Source organism: Heterocephalus glaber, unplaced genomic scaffold (assembly GCF_053883595.1).
Source record: "Heterocephalus glaber isolate CG9 unplaced genomic scaffold, H.glaber_assembly_v1.0 deba00000621, whole genome shotgun sequence".
Taxonomy (NCBI): Eukaryota; Metazoa; Chordata; class Mammalia; order Rodentia; family Bathyergidae; genus Heterocephalus; species Heterocephalus glaber.
Genome location: NW_028258153.1, coordinates 5968436 through 5995807, shown reverse-complemented (window position 1 = coordinate 5995807; position 27372 = coordinate 5968436). Strand labels below are relative to the sequence as shown.

Below are 27372 nucleotides of genomic sequence, written 5' to 3'. Positions count from 1 at the left end.
AACAATAAAGTAGTGGCTCAGTGGTGTGCACTTATATTCCCAGCCACTTGGGAGGTTGAGGAAGGACAATCAACTGAGCCCACGAGTTCAAGAGCAGCCTAGGCAACATACTGAGACCTCATCTCAAAAACATGCAAGCAAAAAAATTTATATATTATCCCAGAAAAACACAGAATACCATAAAAAGCCTAAGAAAGAAGAGTCAGTGATAGAGATCCCACCCACTTAGATACTAAATGTATCAAGGGCTAAGGTAGCTAAAATACATGGCACTGATACAGGAATAGATATATAAGTAGAACAGAGTAGATAATCCAAAGCTTAATTCTGGCATATATGGGAATTTAATATAGGACAAAGGCACCATTTGAAATTAATTGAGAAAAAATAGTCAGTAAATGATTTTGGTACAACTGGGAAGTCTTTTACCTGAAGGAAAAAAGATCAGTCTCCTCTCATTCTTTACCTTAAAATAAGTTCAAAGATGAAAGATTTAAATAAAAAAGAAAAAGGCTATAAAAGCCTTAGAATACGAGACAATGTGAAAATATTTCTTAGCATTTTAAATATACATACCTTTCTACTCCGGAACCCCAACTCATAGTATTGATGCTAGAGAAATACTTGAATAAGTGCACAAAAAGCTGCGAGGAGTTTGGGGGTTTGGTTTGGTTTTGTGAAGCCAAGTTCACATCACCCCAAGAAGTGACTTGTGGGAAAGGATTGGGGTTGATGTCGTCTGAAAGACTTTCACTTTATTTTTACAGTTTAATTTTGTGTGTGTGTGTGTGGTGGTTTTTTTTTGGTAACAGGGATCGAACTCAGGATCTTGCACTTGCAAGGCAGGTACCGGAACCACTGAGCTAAATCCCCAGCCCCTACAGTTTAATTTTTTTTTTTTTTGATACCGGGATCGAACTCAGGTCCTTCTGCTTGTGAGGCAGGCGGCGGAACCACTGAGCTAAATCCCTGGCCCTACAGTTTAATTTTTTACAGTTAAGTGTATTAGTATATTGTTTCTCTAATTAAAATATGTTAATTAAAAATATAGGACAGTAAATATTAAATTTTAAAACTTAAAAAAATAGACGTTATTTGTTACTATTGTTGTTATTGCATGTTGGGCAGGTAGAGAATATCTTTTTAGGGGTAGAAAGGACTTAAAGAAAAAGTTGTATTCATCTGATTCCATTTAAGCTTTTGAATGTCAAGAAAGAGAAAAAGGAAAAAACTTAACTTCTATCACATGCCCCTGATTTATTTTCTTCACTTTTGCCCCAGTCTGAGTTTCTGTCACTTATTTATTTTGTATCCTCCTAATAAAAAGTAAGATTAAAAGACTAGTGATGAACTGAGAGGATATGTTTGCAACACAATATATTTTTCAACAGAAAAATAAACTAAAACTATGAAGAGACACGGTAATTCACAAAAAGAAATGTAAGTAATTAATAAACACGTAATAAGATATTTGCCTTCACTATTAGCCAAATTTAAGTCAACACAGTTATGGGTGCTTACAGCTCTTATAACTAACAAAGATTATAAAAATGGAAATTCCAACCATGGGAAAATGAACATGTTAATTTGGTTATTTAGGAAGACTGGCTATGGATCAAAATGTGGAAATCAGTGTGCTCTTTGACCCCACTACCAGACTTCCAGAAAGATGCCCTGAAGAGTTAGCGAGGGGACATTTGCCTGAAACTCCAACACCTAGGAGGCTGAGGCAGGAGGATCACCACAAATTCAAGCCCAGACTGGACTACACAATGGGTTCAAGACCAACCTGGAATACATAGCAAGACCCTGTCTCAAAAAAGAAAAAAACACACAAATAATTCAGAGGAAAAAAATATAACATATGGGTACTTATTATAAGGTTGTTCATAACGATAAAAAATTAGATATGATATGAATGAACAGCAACAGGAAATTAAATAAATTTAAATGTGATAACTTGCTATTCATTGGAACATTATGGACCATAAAATGATGCATATATATGCACAGTATTTATATATTATATAGCAAATGACAAAGTCATGAAAATAATAAATTAAAAACATTATAACATGGTCTATTTCTTTTTTTCTTCCTTCCTTCCTTTTATTTTTAGTGCTAGGAATCAAACCCAGGGCCTTCCACATGCTACTCAAGTGCTCTACCACTGAGCAACATTCCCAACCTGGTCTCACAGGATCCACCCACAACTTCCCCCACCCCCACCCCGGTACTGGGGATTGAACTCAGGACCTTGCTCTTGTAAGGCAGGTGCAGGCACCACTGAGCTAAATCCTCAGCCCCTATCCAAGACCATTTGATGAACTCTTCTCTGTCTTTTTAACATGTGCCACAGAAGACTCACTGTCTTTTGTTCAAGTAATAAAGCTAAGGGTGCCTTTCCCCTTCATGTTAACTTGTTCATATCCTAGTGCTAGTACTAACTAGCACAGTGCCTGTAGTACTCTCTCAATTAATGAGAGCTGGTGTTCACTCACATTGTATCCAACTTCCTGTTATTAGAAACAATGTCATGATAAGCATTCATGTGTCAGATCTTCTCTCATTTATCTCCTTAGGGCACTGAATGAATAAACTAAAAAATGTGGCAGTTTCCATGTTTGTATTTGGTAGCCAATAAGTGTACAGTTAAATATATATCTTTAGGGCACAACTACCATAACTCCTCCTAAACGATTTATATTTCTTCTTTTCAGAGGTTCTTGCTTTATGCTGGGCTTAATTAGGATTTGATTTATTTATGCATCTCAATTTTTAAATTTTTTATTCTGGTACTTTTATGGTATACTTATTTCATTTCTTATTCTATTTTGGAATTTTTGTATGTGGTAGGAAGCAGAGATAAAATTTTTTTTTCCCAAATTAATAGCAAGTTGTGCCAATATTGAACAGCCTTTCTTTCTTTCTTTCCACCCAGCAAATGCCATCTTACTATTTATGAAATTCTCACACACATACTTGGATCTGCTTCAAGGTTCTATTCCGTTCAGTTGGTCTTCTCAACTGCACGCCAAATTACACCTTTAATAACTAGGAAACTAGTAAAGCATTTGCAGTATCCTTTTTGGGGGGGGTAAAATTGCCTTGTATTTTCTTAAACATAGTACAGAAGAAATTTAGAACCAAGCCCGTCAAGTTCTATAAAGTCCATTTAGGGACTGCATCACTCTTATAGATCAATCTGGAGGGATTTGATAATTTTTTTCAATTTGAGTCATTCCACTCAGAAGCATGCTCAGTCTCCCCATTTACAGGGGTCTCCTTTTATGTCCTCTAATGAAGATTTAGTTTCCTTCATTTATATGTTCCCCGTGTTTTTCATTAGGTTGACCTGGCAGCATATTTTTTTGTTGCTGTTATAAATCTATTATTATCAGTTCTTTTCCTTCATACAGTTATAGGAGAACCATAGATTTAACCGGATTGATATTATATCTTTTTTTTTTAGTATTGGCAATCAAACTCGGGTCCTTGTGCTTGTGGAGCAGGCGGCGGAACCACTGAGCTAAAACCCCGGCCCTGATATTATATCTTATTGAAATTTTATTTCATTAGTTTTAATTGTTTTCCAACTGAATCTGTTGGATTTTCTTTTCTTTTTTTTTTTTTCCCCAGTACTGGGAATAGAACTCAGGACTTTGTGCTTGCCAGGCAGGCATGGCACCACTGAGCTACATCCTGGCCCTGGATTTTCTAGCTAGGAAGTCATACTGTCTGCCAAAAAGGACATTTAATACCTTCCTCTCTGATATCTACACATAGCATATATCTTTTCTTGTCTTATTGCATTGATAAGATCTTTGATACAATGTTCAGTTGCAGCAATGATAACAAAGTTGAAAGGGATAAAAATAATATCCTTATCTCTAACTCTTATCCTTCTCATTTTTCACTAACTGCTTTTTTATGTTTTTAAAATTTGAATATTCTGCTTCATGTACTGTGCTATTTAGTAAATCATCTCAAATCATTTTCTAGAAATTGATAAAACTTAAATCAAGATACTTACTCCAATTACTCATCTTATGTGGAGCACCAGCTGAATCATTTCAAACCATATGGTGGTGGTATATGCAATCCGGCAAATGTAGGAAATGTAGATGAATTCTCCCCCAATATTTCTTTCTCTCCCATGTCATTAAAGATAGTGTGGTGTCCTAAACAAGTCTAGGAGTCAGAAGTTTAAGTATATTGTCTACTCTTTGTTAGCTATTGATCTAAGCAGTTATTCCATCTATCTGAATTTCAGTTTTCTCAATGTATTAGCCAGCTTCATGGTTGCTGGGACCTAATACCTGACACCTGCAACTTAAAGCGGGGAGAGGTTTAACTTAGCTCACAGTTTCAGAGGACTCAGTCAATGGTTGGCTGGCTTCAAGATGGGAGCATCGTGGCAGGAGAGTGTAGTGAAGCTCAGCTTCTCAGCTCATTGAAGCCAGGAAGCAGAGCACAGGAGAGGAAGAGTCCAGGGCCCAGACACAGCACCCATGGTCAAGCTTCCGTGACCCACCCAGACACACTCAGATGTATGCTCCACCAGTCCCCTGGGAGGCTCCCATGCCAATCAAGTTGACACAACCTTAGCCATCACATACAGGGCTAAGGTGGGAGACTGAGGCAGGAGGATCAAGCCCAGCCTGGACAACTTAAAGACTCAATAAGATCCTGTCTCAAAGCAAAACCTAAGAAAAGAGGTAGGAATGTAGCTCAGTTTGTGCCAGGCTCTAGGATCAGGTCATATTTATCTATCAGAAGGAAACAATACTTGGATTTCTTGTGTCAATAAAATGCCTATCTTAGGAGTAACAAAACTACTGTTGTTGGAGTGACAACTATACTATGGTAGTCAATGCTATTAATAAATATGGACAGACACACCCTCCAGAATGGGCCCCTGGGATGCTCTGACCAGCTCTGCTGCCTGGTGAGGCCTGGGCCTCCCCTGAGCTCTCTTGTGACCTGGGTAGTGTGTGTTTACTGCATGCAGCCAGGCCTGGGTTCCAGGGGGACCGACGTGCCTCTCCCTGGAAGCCAGGGACTTGCTTCGGCTGCTGGCATGTAGGTATTTGTGCCAACCTGGCCCAGTGAAGCAGCATTCCTGACCCTAGGCCTTTGGACCAGTACCACAGACCCCTGCCGAGACTCCTCACTCCAGGAACCCCCTCTAGGCTTTTTGAGGCCAGCAGAGAAGGAGGGCTGGGCTCTGCCTCTACAGCTCACCTACCTGGTGACAAGGGTGAAGAGAGGTGCATCTTGGGGTACCTAGGCTACTAGAATGCCTGCACACCTGCGTGCCCTGTTGCCTGAACTGACATCCATGCTAGTAGGGAGTAGTGGAAGTAACCTGAGATTTGCAGTAAATCCAGGCTCTTCTACTTGTTCACTGTGGGACCATGCGACTTTGTTTCCCTCATCTGTTATATAGGAATTTATGGATTTCTCCATGTCTGCGGGAGATTGGCTCCAGACCCTCAATGAATATAAAAATCTGTGGATAGGGCCGGGGATTTAGCTCAGTGGTTCTGCTGCCTGCCTTTCAAGTGCAAGGTCCCGAATTTGATCCCCAGTAACAAAAAAAAAATCTGTGGATGCCCAAGTCCCTTATATCCTACATAACTTAAATCATCTCTATATTATTTATAATATCTAATACAATATAAATCCTATATAATAGCTGTATATATAAATAATACAGTATAAATCCTATATAAATAGTAACGCTGTATTACTTATACAGTAAAGAGATAAAAAATTTTGTGCATGTTCAGTACAGATGCAATATTTATTTATTTATATTTCTGGGAATCAAACATAAGACCTTCTGCATGCTAGGCAAGTATTCTACCACTGAGCCACAGCCTCAGCTCTTTATAAAAATTTTTTTGAGGCAGGGTCTCATTAATTTGCCCAGGCTGGCCTCAAACTTGCAATCCTCCTGCCTCAGCCTTCCATGTAGCTACAGGCATGCACCACCATACCCAGCAAGAGATGCAATTTTTTTTTCAAATATTTTCTATTCATGGTTGGTTAAATACTCAGATGTGAAATCCATGGATACAAAGGGCTGATTGTAATAACACTCCCACTGCTAAAGAGGCCATTGTATCAGGTGAATCGTGTGTACGGGTGTGCTTTGTAGACTGTGAGGCGCAGGATCAGTACCAGGTGGTCCTGGGTCTGTCCCTTCAGTGCATGACTACAGATGTGACTATGGCACAGTTGTGTCTGCAGGATGGGCCCTAGAACTGTGTGTCAAAGGTAGAAAACCAAGGAGGAAACGGTGAGAAGACTGGGAAGATGGTCACAGGGAATTTACCATGAGAGCCTGGGACCTTTCCCCACTTTCCGCATTCATCTCCCTAGCCAGTGTTGCCACAGATGCTGCAGAATAAAAAAGGACAGCACTGCCTGGAGCTTCCCTGATGCCTGCTGCAGTGTTGCTAAGCAACTCTGCCTCTCCCAGAAAGAGGAACCCAACACTTGGGGCCTGGCCCTTCAGCCTTCTTTAGCGACTTCTTCTCCCTCTGGCCTCTAGGAAGGAGCTTTTCTCACTCATGGAAGGTGAGCTGAGATGCAGAATTGGAGGATTAAACTGGTGGGGAATGTTAGGCACCTTTGGGACAGGTTTCTGCTTCTGGACTGATTGATCCTGGGAGACAACAGTCATAGAGCAGCTTTCTAGCTGGACTCTTTAGGCATAAGCTCTATCCCTACAGCAATCCAGCAGGGTGGGTCTAATCAGGGTCTTTACAGTAAGGTCACTGAGGCTTAGAGATAGTAAGTAGCCCTCTTAGTCCCATTAAAAATAGGCTGAGGTGGCATTTAAAGCCACATCCCTCTGGCTTCTATCTCCACCATGTTGGTTGAGATAAATACAAGTGTAAAAGTCACAGTGGGCCACAAGATTTCTAAACTGTGTTTCTCACTTTGTTATTTGTCTTGAACCCTTGGCGAGCACTGGAATTGGGAACTGTTCTGGGGTTGGGCTGAGGTTTGGGCATATCAACCTCTCACTTCCTGGGCCTCTCAGAATCTGAAAATTCCTCCATGAATGATGATTAGGGAAATTAGGGATGAGGAAAGGAGTAAACCTACCAGCATTTGAATTGCCTCTCTGCCATTCTGCAGCTGTGATCCCAAGCAAGTTATTTAATACTTTGTGCCTTAGTTTTCCTGATCACTAGGGTATTGCTATAAAGATCAAATGCATTTTGGGTATTAGTTTTGGTGATATTAGTTGCTGTAAAACCTCTCGCTTCCAAATTTCATGTAGTAGCCCACACAGTAATCGTGGGAAGCATTATTATTATCCATATCTTAGAGGGACAAACAAAGACTTGGGACATTGTGGTCATCTTCCCAAAGTCATACAGCTCATTCCTAGCTGAGATCTTACAAATCCAAATTCAGTAATTCTCTGCTTACCCCAGAAAGAAAAGAAATACACTCTGAGTACAGGAATCTAACCTATGTGATGTGGTTGTGGCTCCAAACCCAGTCAAGAGGTTGGTCTTGGAGAAGCTCACCATCTGGCCCAGAATGAGGCCTGGACTGGCAAGGAAAAGGAAGTGTAGTCACTCAGCCTCCTTTCTGGGACATCTAGTTGGGATCGGAAGAGGCAGGTGCTTGCATTAGGTTGATTTTGCTTGTCTAATAATAGAAAATATTGGTAGATGTATCAAGGTACTTATATAATCATTTCATCTATATTGCAACCCCATGAGGTAGATTCTATATCTATATATCCATTTTACAGATGAGGTCATTAAGGTCAGAGAAGTAAAGGGACTTGTATGAGGTCCTGTGGCTTGTAAATGACAGAATTCACACTCAAGGCCAAGAAGTCCAGCCCTGAGCCCTTGCTCCTAACTTCCATGGTATGTTGTGTTTTGATCACAAGAATGTCATGTGAGGAGGGAAACAGCAAACAGGACCCAGCAAGAGAGAATTCTCAAAAATAGTAGAAGTGGGCCCGGGGATTTAGCTCAGTGGTTCTGCCGCCTGCCTCGCAAGTGAAAGATCTCGAGTTCAATCCCTGGTACCAAAAATAAAAAATAGAAGAAGTCATAGTCATGGGACATTGAGCCACTTGCCTCTAGGTGTGAGATGCACCATCCCAGGACAGAGGAGGGTCATGGAGAGATCCTGGGGGCCAGGCCAAGGCAGGACACACCACCCAAATGAAGACACAGTCACCCCCACTCCCATCTCTGAGCACAGTGTCCCGTGCCAAGCGTGTAGGACCACAGGTAGGAAAGTAAAGGCTGGCAGAACACAGTCTGTTCCTTATCAGGGAGGGTCCCCACAAGGCACTTATAAGACAAGTTGCCAACTTGTCCTTTATAGCCAGAGGTCTGCTGTGAATGCACAATTAGGCTGGGCACAGAATGGGCACTGCACGGTGGGCCAGCAGGGGGCTGTTTATGAGGAAGCTATTCGGAAGGCCCAGCAAAAGAACTGGTGGGAAAGTGAGGACTTGAGTTCTAGGGTCACAGGCCAGGCCACTTAACCCCTCCAAGCCTCAGTTTCCTTATCTGAAGATGGAAGTAACCACCTGCAGCTGGTAAGGTTGTGGCAAGGCGACGGAGACAGCACCTGTAAAACATTAGCATAAGACAGAGCCTGGTGAGGTTCAGTGCATATAGTAAGACCTATTTTTATGAATAGCAGGTCCACCTGACATGAATTATAATTAGCTTAAGGAATAAGCTAAAGTGGGTTTGGATGCCTTTTGCAGACATGTTGAAGAAAGATGAAGGCCAGAAGAGCAGGAGGCTCTGAGAAGAGTACAGTAGACCCTCAAGTTGTGACCAGCCTGACATATGAACAACTTGGGTTATGACGAGAATTTTAGTTTTAACTTACCACCTAAGTCTTGAGTAACAACCCAAATGCCAGCCACTTGTGCTTCCAGATGGTCTCAGATAGACTTACCCCTTAAAGAGTTCTGGAAGGAACACTGCCACATCCTTTCCAGTGTGGGGTTACTTGAGAAACCTTGGGCCAATATCTCTCGAAGGACACAGATCTGCCTGTATTCAGGAGAGAAACTTTGAAGGCTGTGTAGATGAGCCTGAGCCTTCAACTGACCAACTTGAGTTACAACCAGCCCTCGGGAACGAATTGAGTTCATAAGTCAAGGGTCCGCTGTATATCACAGTAACCCACATGGAGGGGTCACATGAGCTAATGTATAAGAAAGAACTGTCAGCCTAGGTGCACTCAATGGCATGGTTGCTCTGTGACCATGCAAGTCTCAGTGTGGACACAGGTGTCCTCTCCACATGTTAACAGGGCTTCAGAGTTCATCTTTGAGTGATGTCAAAGGGAGCTTAGGTGTACAGAGTGGATATTCCTGGAGGAAACATGGATCTACATCATCCTGCCCAGGAGTGATCCTGAAAACAAGGCAATCAAAGGCCACTGGGGACTACAGAGATTTTAAGCAGAGGAATGGGGAAAGATCTGGCCCTGAGACTTTGGCCAAGTTATTTAACATCACGGGCCTTATTTTATTTATCATCCAAGCAGCTAAAGTTATTCTTGCCCTGTCTTCCTCCCTAACCTTGGGGGAGATGAGTGAAACAGTAGGTGTGAAGGCACCCAGCAATCTCTGTGGTGCAAGCCCATGCTGAGGGCTGGAAAGCAAGTGAGACTTATTTTCAGCAGGGACGTGAGTGAGGCATTAGAGAAAAGGCTGAGGGCCGGGGATTTAGCTCAGTGGTTTCGCCACCCGCTACGCAAGCTCAAAGACCCAAGTTTGATCCCCTGGTACCAAAAAAAAAAAGAGAGAGAGAAAAGGCTGAGCACTTCAGGGAATGCAAGAGGGGCTGGTCCCTGGATGGAAGAGGAAGCAATACTGAGAGCAACACTTCAAAAGACCAAGGACCAGTGAGGATTGGCTTGGATTATCAGGTGTGGTAGGTAAGAGGATGTCTGCTTCAGGTTGTGGGTGGAGTGGGGCCTTCCCAGGACCACAGTGATCCAGGGCTTGGACGCATCACAGGGACATGGAGCTGCCAGAGCTGTGATGGTCTGGAGAAGAGGTTATCCTGAGTTTGATCTTGGAGAGATGTGTTCCAACCCTCATCTTTTTTTGTTTTTGTTTTTGATTGGTTGTTTTTTGAACAGAGAGAACCTAGGTGACCCCTGAGGTACCACAGAAGAGTCTGCAAATCCCTGGCTCAGCTTAGTTATTTTAATGAGATGAAAATGGAATCCCAGAAAAGAGATGTGATTATCTGAAGGTCACATAGCAAGTTGCCAAGTTGCAACTGGAACTGAGGCCTTCTGATTTCTAGACGGACATCTCATTCTTCCAAGCTGGCTGTGTGTGCAGGAAAGAGAGAGGGGTAAGATTGTAGGATGTGTTTCATATGTGAGAAGACCCCCTAACCTAACATCTCCCCTAGCTGCTAAACCATGAAACACCTCCTTTGCCCACTCACTTGTGGGACGTCGAAAGTTTCAAGATCAAAGAAGTCACCTAGCGCACTCTCCTCCCACCTTCTCATGGAAGGGCCTGCTGCACACCCTCATGACCTAGAGTTCACTGGACAGGTCCCATGACAGAGGCTCTTCATTAGATCAAGGTGACATCTGTCTTACTGTAGCTTCCAACCAAGGGTCCTAGTACTGCCCTTAGTCATGCGTATCCCAGGTCCCCCACCTCAGAACAGCCCTTGAATAAAGGAGATAGTTCCCAGTCCCCTTGCCCCAGATGACTTTCCAGGCTACACTTCATACTGCTCTTGGTTTTCCTGTCTTCTTTCTCTTTTTACATCCTGGTCCACTACCTCATGTGTCTTCTCTTTGTTCTTCTCCTGTGTTGTCCAACAGTATTGCTGGGGGCAAAATTATTAAAACAGGTGAGGCCCTTCCTCTATCCTGGGGTGACACACCTCCTCCCATGCAGCCTCAGACGACAATGATTTATTTTGCATTTCACCCCACATTGCCTAAGACATCACCACTCTACACCTACCTTGCTAGCCCCATCCTTGCATGATGCACACTCAGCCTGCTGTTTCATTTAAAGATCTAAGAGCAGGACCTTGTGCTCCTTGCCAGGAAACTTTCGCTTCAGCCCGCAGTTCTTAGCAGCATGTTTCTGGATGCTGACTATGTCTCCTCTGGCATGTTCCCTCACTGCAAACAGCACTGGAAAAAGATCCCTTTCCTCTTCAAAACAAGTCACTGAGCCCTCTGCAGGCCCATCTCTCCCTGGACCATCTACTCTGTGTCCTACCCCAGCTCATTCTCCTGCCCTGTGGGCCTAGTGGACATGGAGCATGCCGATGCCAGAATGTTAGGTGAGGAAAGCAGAGCGTCATAGCTTTGGAAAGGCCTAGAGAAAAGGAAGGAGATGCTATAGTTTTCAGTAATGGCCTCTGTGCAATGGGACTCTTGGTGACCCCCCCCATGCTTCATTACATCCTTCATCCACCCAATACTGAATAGAGACCTCATGTGTGGGTTTCTCAAATGTTCTATGCTAAGTATGAGTTATTTGGAAAATCAGAAGAAATAAAGTGAAAAAATGAACATGAACAAAGGCCCTTTTCCAAAGTGGACCAGGATAATTCTCCAGCATTCTTTGGGAAGCAGAATTCGGGGCCACGCCCACTCCTAATGTCCAGCCTTCCACTTGCATTTCCTCTTCCTGACCAGGGGGCACGGGTACATCTCAACTGCCACCTCCCGCCTTGCACACTTTGGTCCAGGAAGAGCCTAGACCTTGCCTAGCAGAGTAGGACCCTGGGAAGGGAACACTGGGACCACAGGGAAGAGAGCCAGGGTGCGCTTTGGGGTGCAACTCAAAGGCCTGGCCAGCACTTCAGGTGCTTTTCCAGGTGGTTTTTTTGTTTTTGTTTAATGAAGGCATCTAAGGTCTTTCGAACCAACTAGTTTCAGACAAGGAGAGAAAAGAGCAAAGGGCAGGGACCATTGGAGGGCAGATGCACTTGCAGATGGTGAGGAAAAGGACACAGCCAGGATGATCCATTCGACTTCCCAAGGCTGGATCTGGATCTGGGACGAAGGGTCAAGGTGCTCCTTTCGCCCTTCTCCCTAAAGTCTAAAGGCAGTTTGGAGCCAAGCCGGTGCTCTGTGTGGTAAGGCCGCTCGCTGAGGTTTTGCCTCGCGGCGCCCATAGCCTTCCGAGGCATAGGTGTTGCCCTGCCCTACCTCCTCTCGCCAGCAGAGGGCGTGCACGGCCCGCGAGAAGGAGATGCGGCAGCAAACCCCAGCGGGGCGCCCAGAGTTCGGGAAGGGTGGGAGTGAGATCCTGGAGAAAGTGAGCCGACAGATCCGGAGACTAGGTGGCCACAGCCACCGGGGCGGCGGGCGGGCGGGCGTGAGTGAGAGAGAGGGTGGGAGAGAGAATTGGAATAAACAGAGAGGGTGGGCGGGGAAGCGAGTGAAATGGATGGTGGAAGCAAAATAGAGGCTGAGAGGAGGTGAGGCGCGGGCGGCAGGACGGTGAGATGTGAGCGAGCAGGTGGGATGAGGTACCGAGGGCGGGGCGGGGAGTGCACGGTGGGTGGAAGGCGGGGGAGAGGTCAGGGAGGCGGCAGGTCGGCTCCTCTCGGCTCCTCGCTCTGGCCAGCCCTGCTTTGCCCTCTCTCTGGACTCCTCCTTGGAAACCTTTCTGCTCTGACGCGGGCTGAGCCTCTCCCTCCGTTCCCCTTGAAGAAGGGTCCTGGAGCAGCAAAGAATCAGAGAGGAGGCAGCGGGGGAGTTCGGGAGCTTTAATGGGGCCCGAAAGGGAATAGAAATACACCGGACCCTTCAGCCAGAATGTGGAGAGGGGAACGCGGGAAGCCTGTGTCTTGGGGGGCTGTGGCCTTTACCAAACCTACTCAAAGTCCCGGGAAGAACGAATGTGAGAGGCTTCCAGGTGCCGGCATCTGGGGCAGCTCCGTGGGGGCGAGAAAAAGTGAAAAAAGATTCGGAATTGGGAAACAAGAGGTCATAATGGAGGGGGCTTCTAGGAGAGAGGTCAGGTGGAGAGAAAGAGAGGAGACAGAAAAAACAGGCCCAGTCGCCTTCTTGGGGTACTAGGGGTGAGGTGGGTGCAAATCTAGAGTTTAAGGAAGACCGAGGAGGCCCGGGGATTTAGCTCAGAGGCACCGCGCCTGCCTGGCAAGCGCAAGGTCCTGAGTTCGATCCCCGGTACCCCCCTAAAAGATTGAGGAGACCTCCGACCCTCCCCCTCGGGGGGGGCTGCATGCGGCCGGTGGAGTAAAATCCGGGTTTAAGGGACGTGGGGCAAACTCAGGCCCTTCTCCGGGACGAGGGTGGGATTCGGCAAGGCTCTGGGAAGAGGCCGCGCAGCACTGGGCGCCCCGTCTAGTGGTAATGACCCCCCAAGTGCGAGGCTGCAGCCACAGCGCCGAAGGGCCCGGGCGGGGGCTGCAAGCCTGGGCTGGGGTAGAGCGCTGCGGTGGCGGTGGCAGCGGGGTTCGGGCCTGGCCAGTAGGAGAAGCCGGCGGGCGCGACGCCGGCTGAGGCCGCCATGAGGTTGAGTTTGGAGAGGCCCGGGAAGGGCAGCGGCGCGAGGCCGGCGGGCAGCTTGTAGAGCGCGCCGTCCTGGGCGGCGGCGGCGGCGGCGGCGGCAGCGGCGGCGGCGGCGTGGGCGTGAGCGGGCGGCGGCTGGCAGGCCTGCGCCAGGCCTTGGAAGTCGAAGCGGTAGGCGTAGCGCTTGCCGTGCACCTTGCTCATGATGTTCTTGTCATAGTAGTAGCGCAGCGCTCGGCTCAGCTTGTCGTAGTTCATGTTGGGCTTGCTCTTGCGCTCGCCCCAGCGCCGCGCCACCTCGTCCGGGTCCGTGAGCTTGAACTCGCCGTGGCCGCCTTCCCACGCTATGCAGCCGGCGTTTGCGCGGTCGGCCAGCAGCTCGAGCAGAAACTGCCACAGCTGGATCTGACCACTGCCTGCAGGAAAGGGGACAGTCAGCCACAGGCCGGATGGCAACGGAGAAGCGGAAAAGCAACCTATTGCAGGAGGATCCCCTTCAGGGAGGAAAAGGGCTCCTTAGGCGGTGCAGTTGGTGCAGCTGGTCGGGAGAGGCAGATCAGTAAATCGGTCACCAGACCCACTTTTGCACTATGGAAACACGGCTCCAACTTGGAGGTCAAAGCTGTTCGGTTGCATTGTTTCTTGGGAACTGGGGAGAAGAGAGGGAGCTTCCTCTCCTCCAAGGGGAGGGAGCAGTGAACCAAGGCCCTTGGCTTTCCAAGGTGAGCAAGGGCCCCACCACCTCAGCCCCTACTTCCTTCCTTGCCGGAGGCCCCTATTCAGGACGAGCGCGCACTGGACTGCCACTGGAAGGTGTAGGACTGCCCATCTCAAGTGGACTTGGTCCAGAGATCCAGAAGGGAAGAGTCAGGCGTGGCAGTAGGATGACCGCGGTGCTCGCTACGGCACAAAGCCTGAGCAGTCCCTGGCGCCCAGTGTCCTCCAGACACCTTGTCCAGCAGGAATGGGGAGCAGAGGCCCTGTACACTGGCGAAAACGCCCAGAGTTCCCTGTCCCAGCGGTTTTCAGGTGTGCAGAGCACTGCACGGGTGCAGCTCCCTGCTAGGGCTCTCTAGGCCTCTCTTTTCGGGCCAGGCGGGATTCCCTGCAAGGGAAGTGCCGAGATTCCCAGGCGCCTGATGGACGCGCTGGGGAGAGAGAAAGCCGAGAAGTATTTGTGCTGGACTCTAGCCTTCTCCTGTTCTTGCCCAATCTCCCTCTGGATTTTGGGATTCCTGGAGGTGGCAAGAAGAGCTTCCCCCAGATATGCAGTCATCGAAGGAAAGCTTACTCCCTTGTCCTGGAGGTTAAGGTGAGAAACCATCTTGATACAATCATCCCCACTCCCTTTTAGAATAAAACAGACTTTCCTTTAATTTGTCCAATTATTGGATCAAATCCAGTCTAGTGAACCCCTTTTCCTAGTCAACCATTGACTCAGAACCCAGAAGCTTCTTTATCCCATGATTTCAGCCCTAATCCCTCCAAGCGTTTTAATGTCCGAAGCAAGGGAAGGTTTGGATTAAAACGTGCACCGGCCAAGGACTGCGGCACGTCAGAGGCGACCTGTCTGCACTGCACTGGGTGTCGAGTTCTCCTCCTGGAAAAAGCACCTGCCAAGCTTGTTTTTTGTGTTTGCAGCTTGTGACTTGGGGAGATCTAGGGTACTGACTGGAGTGGGGGCTACGGAGAGCAGTTGCCTGGAGCACCAGCGGACATCAGGGTAATTTTGTGGCCCTTGGAGCATCAGCAGCCAACCTGGGCACCACCTACAATTGCCTGCGGACCTGGCAGGCAGAGATGCGGGAGTCAAGTGGTTCCCACGGGTGCTCAGGAAGCTCTGCAGGGCTTTACCGACTGGGCAGCCCTTATGGGGGGGGGGTAGTTCTCCCGGTTCCCTTGCTCCGAATGCTGTGGCCTTGAGTGCCTGCTGCCAGCAGAGAAAGGGTACTAAGCCCCTCAGCCTTGGCCCCAAAGCCCAGACACACAGCAGAAAAAGGTGTAGAGATGAGGTCCTCTCCCTGGGACTCAAAATGCTCTGGGACTCGGAAAATGCAAGCACCAAAGGCAGAATAGATGTTTCCCCAGAAGCCTCTCCACGGTCAGGCCTCTTTCCAGACCTGGGGTGCACACTGCTCCCACCCTCTGGGTCAGGCTGTGGCGGCAGGGCTCCTGTCCAGGTCCAGGCCTCAGCTCCCACCCACGGCCCTTGTCCGGTCTGCCCAGCGCACCGGCCAGCTCACCTTTCTGCACCGCGGGGCTCAGGGGCCCCCAGCTCGGGCTTTTCCCTTCCTTGAAGAGACCCTCTCCGACGGGATCTGCGGGGCGCAGAAGAAAAGTCAGGCAGACGTGGGCGGAAGTTGTGGGCTTGACCGAAAGGGCCTTGGGCCAAGTCTCTAGGGGGCTTCTGTGTTCTGGGGGCCCGGGCCACCCAGCTCCTCCTCCCGGAGCCCAGCCCTGGCGCGTGCTGCGCAGAGCCCCTCCGTAGCGCCCAAGTCAGGAAACGCGTCCAGGAAAAAGGAAATCCGCTTTCCGAAGGGGCCGGCTGGAGCCTTATAAAGCCGCGCGGGGTTTGAGACAGCCGAGCCTGAGCGAGCAGAGCCCCTGGCAGAGGAGAGGAGGGCGCTTGGAGGGCCTGGCCGGTGCGAACGCTCGGGCGCGAAGGTGAGGAGCTGTAAGGGCAGAGGGGCGACGCCCGGCGGACCACAGTCTCCTCGCGCAAGGCCCGCGCAGAGTCCTCCACCACGTGAAGACCCCGCCCAGGCTCTGTGAGGCCCCTGAGCCCCCGCCTCAGCCTCCCAGGCTCCCAGCCTGCTCACCTGGAGTTCTCTAGACCCTACACGGAAACCCCAGAGCTCTTTATCTACCTTTCAGGATTTCCTGCATGCCCCAAACTGCAGTCATCCCTCCTCCACCCGCAGCCTGCCCGGATCGCATGCCCTTCCTTTGGACCGCAGGGACCCTTCCCACGTCCTAGTTTAGATTCCCCGCCCAGGGTCCTGGCGCCTCCAGCCCCCGGCTGGCCCTGGTACCTGGCAGGTACATGTTGATCAGCAGGGGCTGGGAGGCGCCGCTCTGTCTCATCGCTGCCGGGGCTGGGCGGTGGGAGATGGGGGGACCGGGAGGGGGGTGCGTCAGGCTTTGCGCTTCGGGGCACGGATCCCCGCCCGAGGCGACCGCGGGTGACAGGGAGGAGAAGACAGCGCCGGGTCCAGCAGGGCCTGGCAGGAGGGGGCAGCCCGGGTGTGGCGGGGGACTGGGGGAGCGTCCTGGAGCGACGCTCCCAGCTACAGGGCCGCCTGGAACCCTCCGGCCCCCGCGCGGGCAGGGGCCGCAATTTCCGTTTTAATTAAAGTGCGGCCGCCTCAGCCCCCCGGACCCCGCCCCCGCCCCTCTTATCTTCCCATCGCAATAAAGTCTCCAACGCGCGGTGCCACAGCCAAGCGCACCCGGCAGCCCCCTGCGCCCCGCAGCCCGGGAGACGCGCGGGGGATGGGCCCCAGCCGCGCCCTCGGATGGGGGCCTGGGGCGCGTTTCTTTTCCGCCTCCCCGACTCTGCAAACAGTGTGGGGCCGGGGGGCGGGGGGCTGGCCCACGGCGGACCCCCGAGGCCACGTCCCCCTCCCAGAGCCTGCCCCCGGCGCGTTCTTCCTCCCTCTCACTCTTCACCCCCCTCCCCCACCCCTCCCGGGTTCCCGTCTCCAGGCTGCGTTATCTGCATCTTCACTTTTAAATTTCCGCTTCCCTCCCTCTCGCCTGTCGCTGTGCTCCTGGCCCCGCAGCCGTTGCTCTCTTTATCTCTGCCCCCACCCTACTTTCCCACTCTGCTCTTCCCTGGAGACTCATTGCCTTCCCCGTCTCCCCTTCCCTTTCCCGGTTTCCTGACTTTCTCCGCCCCTCCCCCAAGGCCGGATGCTGGGGCTTCGCCCCTGGCAACTTCTCCTGAGTGTCCCTGCTTTCCCTCCCTACCCCCTTACTGGTCTCTTCTGGCCAGCTAGTCTGCCTCCTTTCTCTCCTGCACCCATCGCCCCTCCAGTAACCTCCTTCCCTCTCTTTTCTCCTTCGTTCGGTCCCACAAACTGGTTGCCGTCCCTGAGGGACAGTGTGTGCTGGCTTTTCCTGGCAGGCTCGGGATTCCCCTTCCAATTCCCTCTGCAGCTATTTCTCGTCCACCCTTCCCCACCTTGTCCCAGTCTGCCCCACCCTCATACTCACTCCCACGCTGGTTATCCCAAATCCCAGCTCTAGAGGTGCAGGGGTCCAGTTAGGGTTGTGTACTGTACCTGGCTTTTCTCACAGTTGCAAAGAGGCTGGACTGGGGTCTCCGGGCAAGTGTGCACCTTCCTGACCCCGCAGAGGCCAGAGGTGGACTAAGGAGGGATGTTACTGATGGTGGGGCCCAGGGTCGGGAGCCCACCTTCTGCAGCCATGCAGCCCCCGGTGGCGACACACAGAACTGGCATCTCCAGGACCTGCTCCCTGCTGGAGGCCCGGGGTGAGGAGCCCTGAGAGGAGCGCCTGGCCCTGGGTGTGAGGGTGGCTGGAAAATCCCACTCCTGGAGTTCTGCCACCCTCTGTCCACCCTCACTTGTTAAACTGCTAACTTGTTCATCTTTGCTGCTGAAGGGTTCAGAGGAGCCAGGAAGGACGGAGGCTGGTGGAGTCTGGTGGGGGGGACACGGAGACCCCAGGACCCTGGAGGATCCTAGCCATACACAGGTATGGGGGCTTCAGGATTGGACTTGGAAGCTGGCAGGAGCAAAGATAAAGGTTGGGATGTTCCCTGAGGACAGACTCAGGACTCCACAGAAGAAGAGGGTCTTGAGGGTGAGGCCACATCTCCATGTTGTACCCTCTTCCTGCTTCACAAAGCCTCTGACAGAAACGAAGCAGCAAGAGGCTAGGAGCTGGGGGAGCCCAGAGGCCTCGAGTTCCACCCACTTATTGCTCTCAGGAGGAGTGTGAGGCAGAGAGAAGAGGCGCTCAGAGAGGAGAAGAGGGCTACCAGAGCAGGACAAGGATCCACAGCTGGGGTTTGGTACCCAGCCTGACTGAGGTCTCAGGTGCTGAAAGGGAGGGGCACTGGCAAAAGTGTGTGTGTGTGTGTATGTGGTCTCCTCATTCCACATGGATCATGACTTCTTCTGTCGCCTCCTGCTCTCAGGGCAGCCAGGGTAGAAGCTAATGAGAGAGATTCCTTAGCAGTTTCCCTTCCTCACTCTCCTTCCTACCTGGCTGGGTCTATAAACCATCAGCCTTCCCAGAATGGAAAACCGGAAGGTAAAAACACTCAGGCCTGACTGGCCTCCTCCACTCCCATTCCTAGCTGCCTATGGATGTAGGGGTGAAGAGCCTGACCACTGTCCAGGAAAACCTAAAAGATCCATGTTAGCACATGTTACCTCCCCCAAGTCTTCACTAGAGGGGAAACTGAGACCCAGAGGCCGGTGCCCTGTTTGGGGTCCCACTGCAGGGTCCCGAAGCCACTTTGTTGATTCTTCCCAGTGACCACACACTCTCCTGGAGGGAGGCCAGCTCAGCTGAGGGCAGATGATGATCTCCCTTTGTCCACTGCCAACTCCCAGAAGCAGGCAGGGGAAGATGAGCTGGTGGACTCTGAATGGCCCAGTTTGTCTGGTTCTGGGTTCAACTCCTAGCTCTCTTGTTTCCTACTTGAGTGACTTTGAAAGAAGTCACATAACCTCTGTAGTGTACTTTAGTCTCCTTATCTGTAAAATGGGAACTGTAATACCTGAAGCCAGAATTACGGAGTTTACATAACACACATAAAGTGCTTAGGGTAGGTTGTACATACTCAGCTGTTTTTAACATTAACATTTCTCCACATTGTTCTGGGAACAGCAGAAGTTTTGAGCAATGCTGAAGCCCGAGGCTTTCAAACACAGCTCAGGTCAAGCTTCTGCTTAGTCTGGGTTTTTTGTTGCTTTGTTTTCTTTTCTTTTGTTTGAGGCAGGGTCTCACTATGTAGCCCAGGCTGTCTTAAACTTGTAGTGATCCTCCTGCCTCAGCCTCCCAAGTGCTGGGATTACAGATGTGTTCCACTAGACCCCTTGAGCCTGGGTTTTGCATCAAAAGCCCTATGTTCAAATCTTGGCTTGAGATTTGGTGACCTCATCAAGGCTCAGTTTCTTCATTGGTAAAACGAATGAAGAATGGAAGGTATTAGGAGGCTCAGGAGCAACACGGGCTATGGCCTGTACAATCCATTCCAATGTAAAGCAGAATTCATACTCCACACAGAACTCTGTCCTTGGCCCCTGACCCAACCCGAGACTCATGGGGAGGAAGGGGAAACAAGGGCCCTACACTGACTGCCCCTCCAATGCTCTTTCATAACACCATGAACAAGGGGTGGGGATTTAGCTTGGTGGTTCCACCTGCCTGCCTCGAAAGAGCAAGGACCTGAGTTTGATCCCCAGTACCAAAAAAAAAGAAAAAGAAAAAGAAAAAAAAAAGAAAACATAACACCACAAACAAAAGTTTCAAGGGTTTCTCAGAATCCTCACAACAAGCTCTTGAGACACACAAGGCCGGGATCAATAGCCCCAGTTTCCAGGTGAGGGAATTGAGGCTCAGGGATGCTATGTGTATGGGTCCCAGGTGTTTTGACTTATGGCCCAGGTCTCTTTCCAAAGGGGCAGCTGCCTAGCTTCAAGTCTAAATGCTGTCAGTGTCACTGGGCCTCACTTGGGCCAGGGCAAGGATCTGGGCACCTCTCCCCACTGGGCCTTGACAGCACAAGAATCCCCAAAGGACAGAATGAGGGGACCCCAATGGACCTCAGGAGGCTCTCCCTATAGGGGGGTGAGGGTATCATTAACTGTGCCAAAGAGGGAACCACACTTGTGCTCAGGGCTCTGATAGCTGCTGCCATACTCAGCCCTGTCATGGCTTCGACTTCTGCTCACCTGTCTTTAGGCGGGAAGGGAGAGAAAGAAAGAATGAAGGGGGGGCCATGGAGTAGCTGAAATGAAGGGTATGAATGAACATCATTTGTAAATGCTAGCACTAAATATCATGCAAGGGATTGTTATCTTGACAAAGGGCCTGGAGGCCAGATTCAGAGGAGGAAGTCTTTCCCTCAGAGGGCCTGGAAGGTGGTAGGACTCCCCCCTAGTTCCTCTCCTGGGAATGCAGGAAAGGGAACCATTGAAAGAGGCTTCTGCCTCTTTCAAATTCCTGGGTTGGGCAGAGAGCCAGGGTGAATATAACTGCTGAAGATGCTCTGGACATTAGAGAGGAACCTGACAGAGCTTCTACATAGGGATGGGGAAGGTTTGCCCTGCATGGTGGTACCTGGCCCATAGGGCGTGTGGAGGTTGGCATCCAGCAGGGAGCCCCACCATGGATGTGTGGCCACTCTGTGTGCTATCTGGGCTTGTGTACACCTGGCCCACACTGGTAAGGGTGGAGAGACTGGTTTCATTTAACAGGATTCCCATGAGATTTCCGAGCATCCCCACCAGAGCTTACCCACATTCAACTTAAGCCAGGTTATGCTTTATAGTCAAGGGTCTTGGATCCTGAAGGGAGGGTCAGACTCTGACCCTTAGAAGGATGAGAATGGATATCACAAAGCAAGACATGAAGGCAGCAAGAGGAGTGAGCAGATTCAGGGTCCTTTATTGAGGGCCTTCAAGGGAGGTGACTGGGGCCATGGAACCTAGTGCTGGACTCTCCGAATGGATTGCAGCTGCCCAGTGTGGGCCTGGGTACCAAACTCACTGTAATTACAGAACTCCCCGCTGTACCGGTCTTGCTCCAGTACATACTGGTAGCCTCTGTAGCCTGGGTACTGGTAGGCCACCCACCTAGGCCAGTGAGGAAACAGGGTGATGAGCAGGTTCTGCTCCCTCCCCACCTTTTTCTTCCATTAGTAGACTTTTCTTAGCTCCCAATCCCCAGCTCCAAAACCATTGCTTTGACTTTTTCTACAGGATCCTTTCCTGGCCTGTCTACTGCTCTGAGTCCACCAATCTCCTGCCTCATCCTGTCTTCCATTCCCACCCTCCATTGACTCCTCAATCATGTACTCAACCCCTCCTTCCACTCCTACATCATTTCCCTGGCTCCCATTCTCCATTACTCCCTCCCTCTGCATCCTCTCACTTCCTTTTGCCAAGTCCCCAACCTCTCTACCATGTTTCTGCCTTTACTCTCCCCCATCACCTCCCTGCTCTTATAATCTCCCCTCTTCCCGTCCCAGGACTCACGCTCCAGAGCTGACTTTGAGGGATCCCACATCCTTGCTGGTCCAGCCCATGGAGGGCAAGGATGGGTAGTCATCGCTCAGTTCAAACTTGCAACCCTGGAAGTTTTCCCCTTCAAACAGTGTCACGCGGCTGTCACTGTGGTTCTGAGGCACAGCAAGGGGGGTCAGAGAGGCCAGGCCCTCCGAAGGGATGTTGATGGGTACATCCTCAGCCTCACTCACCCCCTTGCCCCGCCCCTCTCCGGGCACAAGCTGTGCAGCCTCTTAGGCCCCGGAAGTACTCCCAGAATTCACCCCATCAGCTGCCGCAGGGACCCCACCTGGCCTCTCCCTTGACTTTGAGCTAATAGGGTAAGGTTAGAGGGGTTCTAGAGACCTTTTCAAGTCAAGGCTAGAGGATGTCTTGTGACATAGGCCTGTTATTTGAAGGAAAATCAAAGGTCCTAAGAGAACTTTGTAGTCCATTAACCAAGACAGTTTCCCAAGCATCTCATTGGCTACTTGATCCCCCTGCCCAGGACTCTGGACACAGCCTTTCACAGAATGGCCCAGCTTAGGGATAGACAGAGTCCAGAAAGTCAGTCCAGGGCACCACTGTTGGTTGCTGCCCAGCCTATCAAGTGCCAGAGCCTTCTCCATGCAGTAGGCCCAAGTTTTTTGGAACCGAAAAGCTGCACTGGGCTGGATTTGCCTTCCACTCTAGCTCTGGGCCTCGTCAGCACCTAGTGACCACAAATGAGAAGGTCTTCCACTAAGTGTATTTGAGGGCGCAAACCCCCCACCCTCCCAACACAGACACACTGAGACCAACTGACCCTCTTCTCTCCCTTGATCCCTGGACTGAGTTCTAGTCTCATCTTCATGTTGACCCCTGTAACCATCAAAAGACCCATTGCCCCGCAGAGCCCCATTTCCACGCAGGTGTAGGGAGCTAACAGCGATTGCTCTCACCTCCCAGGGCTGTGTGAGCGGGTGGAGTGAACTGAAGGACCTGGCGCCCTGCAGGTTTGCCCTTGTTGCTGTCCCTGGTGCTGACTCCCAAAGCCCACCAGCCCACTTTTCCCCAGACTCTGCTGGTGCTGGGAGGTAAGGCCAAGATCACTTGTTCAGGCTTTGTTTACACGCACGGGAAATGACCTTTCCGGGGCAGCACGGCAGGCCCTGGGCCTAGGAGGCAGGGGAGGAGGGGAAGTGTTCTACACTCACCGCGCAGAGCACGGGCCGGAAGGAGAGCAGCTGGTTGCTGGGGTGGCCGCTGCTGCCGCTCCAGGCACTCCAGCGAGGATAGTCTCCCTTCTCCAGAATGAACTGCTGTCCCTGGAACTCGGGGTACTCAAAGGCCACCCATCTGGAAAAGAAAGGGAGCTGGGAGGGCCCTGCCCAGCCCACTCCTTCCTCCCCTTCCGCTTGCTTGTTGAAGTGGAAAAAACCAGGAAACCCGAGTCTCTCCAACCCGGGGCCCTTTCCCGGACACACCTATCGCATTGCAATCCAGCCCTTCTTTTTTTTTTTTTTTTTGGTACTGGGAATTGAACTCAGGACCTTGCGCTTTCGCGGCAGGAGGCGGAACCACTGAGCTAAATCCCTAGCCCTATCCAGCCCTTCTTGAAGCTGAAGACCCTAAACTGGCTGCTGTCCGGGGTTTGAGGGACCCAGACTCCCCATTCAGGGATCCCAGGTTGGAAGGAATTTTTCAGGTTATAGTCATTCCACTAAGCGAAGGCGCTACCCCTCTGCGCGGGGCCCCAGAGTGGACCCCAGGAGACCACAGTGGGGCCAACGGGAGGGATTTGGCTTCTTTCCTCGAACGAAGCGCAGAGACATCTAACCGCACAGAGAAAAATTTAGGGAAGGACTTTACACTGGAGCCGTGGGTTGTTTCTCGCCTTTGTCCCTTTAGCTCGCATGAGAACGTTCTCTTCCCCACGATTTGTCTTACGACAGATGGGGACTTTTGGAGAGGACAGGCCGAGGGTTTTCCTATGTTGAAGAGTCTTCCTCGGAGTTTATAGGGCCGGGATCTGAGGTCCCAGTCTCTAAACTTGGGCTGGGGGGCCGGGCCCCAGGCACCCCACCCCGACACAGCCGGGTAATCACTCACGCGCCGTTTTCCACCTTGATGGAGCGCACCCTGCGCAGGCCTCCGCGCTGGCTGACGTTCGCGCAGTCACTCAGCAGCCGGCACCGACGGCCCTGGAAGTCCTCCTCGTCCCAGAGGGTGAGGCAGGCGGTCGCCGGGCCGGGCGCGGCGGTGCTGCTCATGCTGCTAAGAACAGGAAGGGCGAACCGCGTGCTCAGCTCCTGAGAGCCGCTTTGCTAAGCCTGTCCAACACGGGTAGGGTGTGAAGGATCCAGGGGCTGGGCCCGGCCTGGCTCTGGACGCGGGCTGCCCGGGGCTCTCCCGCATCTCGCCCTCCCCCGCCCGGGGAACCGGGTATTCACCGGGTGGGTGAGCGCGCACGCGAGGAAGATGGAGAGGCTGCGCTAGGGCCGGGCGCGCGGGGCTTTATGCCCCGCTCCCTCTCCCGCCAGGGTGGGGGCAGCTGAGTCAGCGGACTGGCAGCAGCCCCCCCCCCGCCCCGGTCTCTCCGGGGAGCCGAGGCCTTTCCCGAAGCCTCCGACCTGGTCCAGCTCGCGGGGGTCACAACGGAAAGTGCTGAGGCGCACATCGCGAGCCGGCGAGGCCCAGGCTGACGCCGCGCTTTCTTTCTTTGGGGCCTGAGCGGGGCAGGGCGCAGCCAGCCTCGGGGCAGAACGCGCCCTGCCTGGCCCAGACCGCCGGGCCCGGAGGAACCAGCCCTTCCTGGCGCCTCGAATAAGACCGCGCCTTGCTGGACGTGTCGCGGAAGTTCCTCCGAGGTCTAAACGCCACCTCTTCTTCACCCCGAGGTCGAGGTCTCTCTGTTGGAGATCTAGGGCAGAGGCAGAGAAAGCTCTCTGCAAACGACTCCCCTCACTCTCGTAAGTCCTCTTTCCCCAGCAGGATCGGCCGGTTGCCGCTTCTTTCCTCCTAAGCGTCGCTTTCCGGATGGCGCTGCGGGCTCCGCTAGATTTCTCTCTCCCCGGCCGAGAAGAAGCGGCGATCAGGACTGGCCGCTAGGCGGCGCTAAACGCAAGAAACATGAACAGCCTGAGCTAGAGCGTGTTTACAAAGCGTTAAGGAATAATAGTAACACAGGGAGGGGCTAACTTTGATAGGAAGGGTTTCTCAGCCTTACCTCCTCCCTAACCCGCGACCGGTGCCAGGCCCTCCAGGGTTTGGAGTCCCCTGTTCTGACGTCGGCTGGAGAGCTATTGGCTGTTGCTGAGTGGTCAGTTCCAGCCAGGCTCTGGGTTCAGGCTTTTCGGTGCGTGGTCTCAGCTAAATTCGAACACGGCCCGTGAGGACCTGTGAGGTGGGCGCTGTCACTGTCCTGCATGAGCCAGAGGAAGAAGTGAGGCCCAGAAGCGGTCCAGGTGTCACAGCTGCCTCCAGTGCCCCAGGGGCAAGGTGCTGAGGGAGAGGGGACGGGGGACAAGGAAGGAAAAGGCTTTCAGGCCCAAAGAGTAGCTCCAGGAGATTCCTCACGCCCTGTGGCAGAATACCCGAACCGCTGTAACTGTCGGTAAGACCCGAGGCTTCTTGCAAAATGGCGAGTGTTCCTCTGCAGGCATGGGGTGGGTGGGGCGTTCCAGCAGCAATGTGAGGGGTGAGTGTAAAGGGAACTAATATTTTCTGCTCTTGAGAGCCAAGTGCTTCCTTAATAGACCCACAGGAGCCCAAGGAGGTTGGTTTGCAGTACAAATGCGGAAATTGAGGCTGAGGAGATGCAAGGCCTCACTCAAACTCTATTGTCATGTGTGCTGGATTCATAGCAGACCCTCAATAAAACTTGCTGAGTAAATGAGCAAGATGTTCGAGTGTGGTCCAAGAGAAGGGACAGAGGGGAAATTCTCCAGTGGGAGTGGAGTGACGGTTTGCCCATACTACTAATCCCCCCACTCCTGATGTCTTGGCTTCCTGAGAATGGGTACAGGGGCAGGCAGTGCCTGCCTTGCCCCTCTCTTTGCCCTGGGGAGAAATTGCTGTTGGGGCTCACATTGCTGAAGATGGTGCCCTAGAACTGGGCATGCGGTAGAGTCCAAGTTAGAAGGACATGGGTCAAAGATGAAGACAACCACAGCTAGGTTTGAATGTGGGTGGCACCAAGTCTGGTACCCTCTCTCCTTGAAGACAAACACAGTTGGATATAATTCCCACCAACTGCACTGAGCATGGTGGCACACACCTACAATCCTAGCACTTAAGAATCTGAGGCAAGAGTATCACCGTGAGTTCAAGTCCAGCCTTGGATCCATAGAAAGACCCTGTCTCAAACAAAACAAAACAAAACAATTTCAAAAAAACAGGGGACCCAACTACAGAGTGAGTCAAGAGCCAGTCCTGGACCCTCGGTGTCCTAGCCATTGCTGTCAATTTCACAAGTCCAGGAGTCTGACAGGCTTGAGGCACAAGGAATTAGTTCTCACACCCCTCCGCCCCGCCTTTTCTCTATTTCTACCCGACAATTGTGGATTGAGCCACCAGGGGGCGCAGCCAGACTGCTCTGGCCCCAAAGCTGGCGCAGGCGGGGCGACGAGAGTTGGTGCGGGAGTGGGGCGGGGGGCGGGGGGCGGGGGGCGGGGGGGGATGCGTCAGGCTGTGCGTGCGCTCTGTAAAGCGCCTGTTTGCGTAGTGCCGGCCTGGGGTCTGGTTATGGCCCCAGGACAGGCTCCACCTGGGGGCAGCTTTCAGTCCGGGTGTTGGTTCCAGGACAATATTTTATTCAGGGAGGGGGCTGGAGGGAAGGTCTCGAACTCCAGGTTGAAATTAGGCATCCCTGCAGGGCCTGGTAGCAAACCTGTAATCGCAGTACTATGGAAGGTTGAGGCAGGAGGATCGAAAGTTTGAGGGAGAACCTCATTAGGGAGGCCCTGTCTCAAAGTTTAAAAAAAAAGAGCTAGGGATGTAACTCAGTGTGAAGACCCCAGGTTCAATCTCCAGTACCCCCCCCACACACACACACACTGAAAAGCATCCGGCTGGGATTTGGGGTGGGTTCCTGTGTATGAGATACCCCCTCCCAGTCTGAAGGTCTAGTCTTGACGCCAGCCGGCCTCTCTTTCTGTTCCTTGTTTTCCCCCTCAGGAAGATAGTATGGCGGCCCTGTCCCCAACACAGCTTTTAGTTGTAGCTGTCTGCAACCAGCTCTCTCACAAATGGTCACACCACCCACTGCCTCTTGGGGTCCCACATCTTCCCAGGGTTCTCCACAGCCTTAAGTCTGAGGGGAAGAAGCCAGAAAGGGGCTCTTCGGGTAGCTGTAGACCCCTCCCAGTCTCCTTTCCCTACCAGGCTGGTCCAGCCCTCCATCCCCTTCCAGCCTCCCCCTTGGACCCCTCACCCCAGCAGCTGTTCCTGTTTGTTTTCCCAGATCGGTTGCACTCAGAGCTTCCTGAAGGATGGATGCCCAGGTGGCTTTGTTTGCCAGCATAGCGCTGTCACCCTCACCCCTCCGCATCTACAGACGTGATGTGGAGAGCAGGGAGTTAGAAAAACTCAGCATCCTCAGATCTAT

General features: G+C 51.5%; 2 protein-coding genes across 3 annotated transcripts; both read right to left on the bottom strand.

The window, feature by feature from the left end:
• Positions 1-12714: 12714 nt before the first annotated feature.
• Fev (FEV transcription factor, ETS family member) lies at positions 12715-16711 on the bottom strand. The gene is made up of 3 exons (XM_004864565.3): positions 16575-16711; positions 15786-15860; positions 12715-13958 (listed from the first exon to the last, which is right to left on the bottom strand). Exons 1-3 carry the CDS (start codon positions 16624-16626, stop codon positions 13375-13377), a joined length of 711 nt encoding a protein of 236 aa, XP_004864622.1. The 5' UTR covers positions 16627-16711; the 3' UTR covers positions 12715-13374.
• A 4483-nt stretch (positions 16712-21194) lies between these two features.
• On the bottom strand, positions 21195-26225 carry Cryba2 (crystallin beta A2). Of its 2 annotated transcripts, XM_004864564.4 has the most exons (6): positions 24994-26225; positions 24218-24881; positions 23877-24041; positions 22982-23123; positions 21777-21919; positions 21195-21374 (listed from the first exon to the last, which is right to left on the bottom strand). In XM_004864564.4, the coding sequence occupies exons 2-6, from the start codon at positions 24442-24444 to the stop codon at positions 21227-21229; spliced, it is 825 nt and encodes a 274-aa protein (XP_004864621.2). In that variant the 5' UTR covers positions 24445-24881; positions 24994-26225; the 3' UTR covers positions 21195-21226. The 2 variants fall into 2 exon arrangements, with proteins under 2 accessions (XP_004864621.2, XP_087062169.1); XM_087206043.1 differs by having other exon boundaries at positions 24398-26225.
• Between the last annotated feature and the right edge of the window lie 1147 nt (positions 26226-27372).

What these genes read in the sequence shown, in the direction of transcription:
- Fev (XM_004864565.3), bottom strand. Translation starts at nt 16,626, where the DNA reads ATGAGACAGAGCGGCGCCTCCCAGCCCCTGCTGATCAACATGTACCTG. An exon ending in GATCAACATGTACCTGCCAG is followed by an intron (nt 15,861 to 16,574) that starts GTACCAGGGCCA and finishes TGCGCCCCGCAG; the next exon opens with ATCCCGTCGGAGAGGGTCTC. An exon ending in GAGCCCCGCGGTGCAGAAAG is followed by an intron (nt 13,959 to 15,785) that starts GTGAGCTGGCCG and finishes CCTTTCCTGCAG; the next exon opens with GCAGTGGTCAGATCCAGCTG.
- Cryba2 (XM_004864564.4), bottom strand. Translation starts at nt 24,444, where the DNA reads ATGTGCGCCTCAGCACTTTCCGTTGTGACCCCCGCGAGCTGGACCAGG. An exon ending in CGTGCGCGCTCACCCACCCG is followed by an intron (nt 24,042 to 24,217) that starts GTGAATACCCGG and finishes TCCTGTTCTTAG; the next exon opens with CAGCATGAGCAGCACCGCCG. An exon ending in TCCGGCCCGTGCTCTGCGCG is followed by an intron (nt 21,920 to 22,981) that starts GTGAGTGTAGAA and finishes GCTGTGCCTCAG; the next exon opens with AACCACAGTGACAGCCGCGT.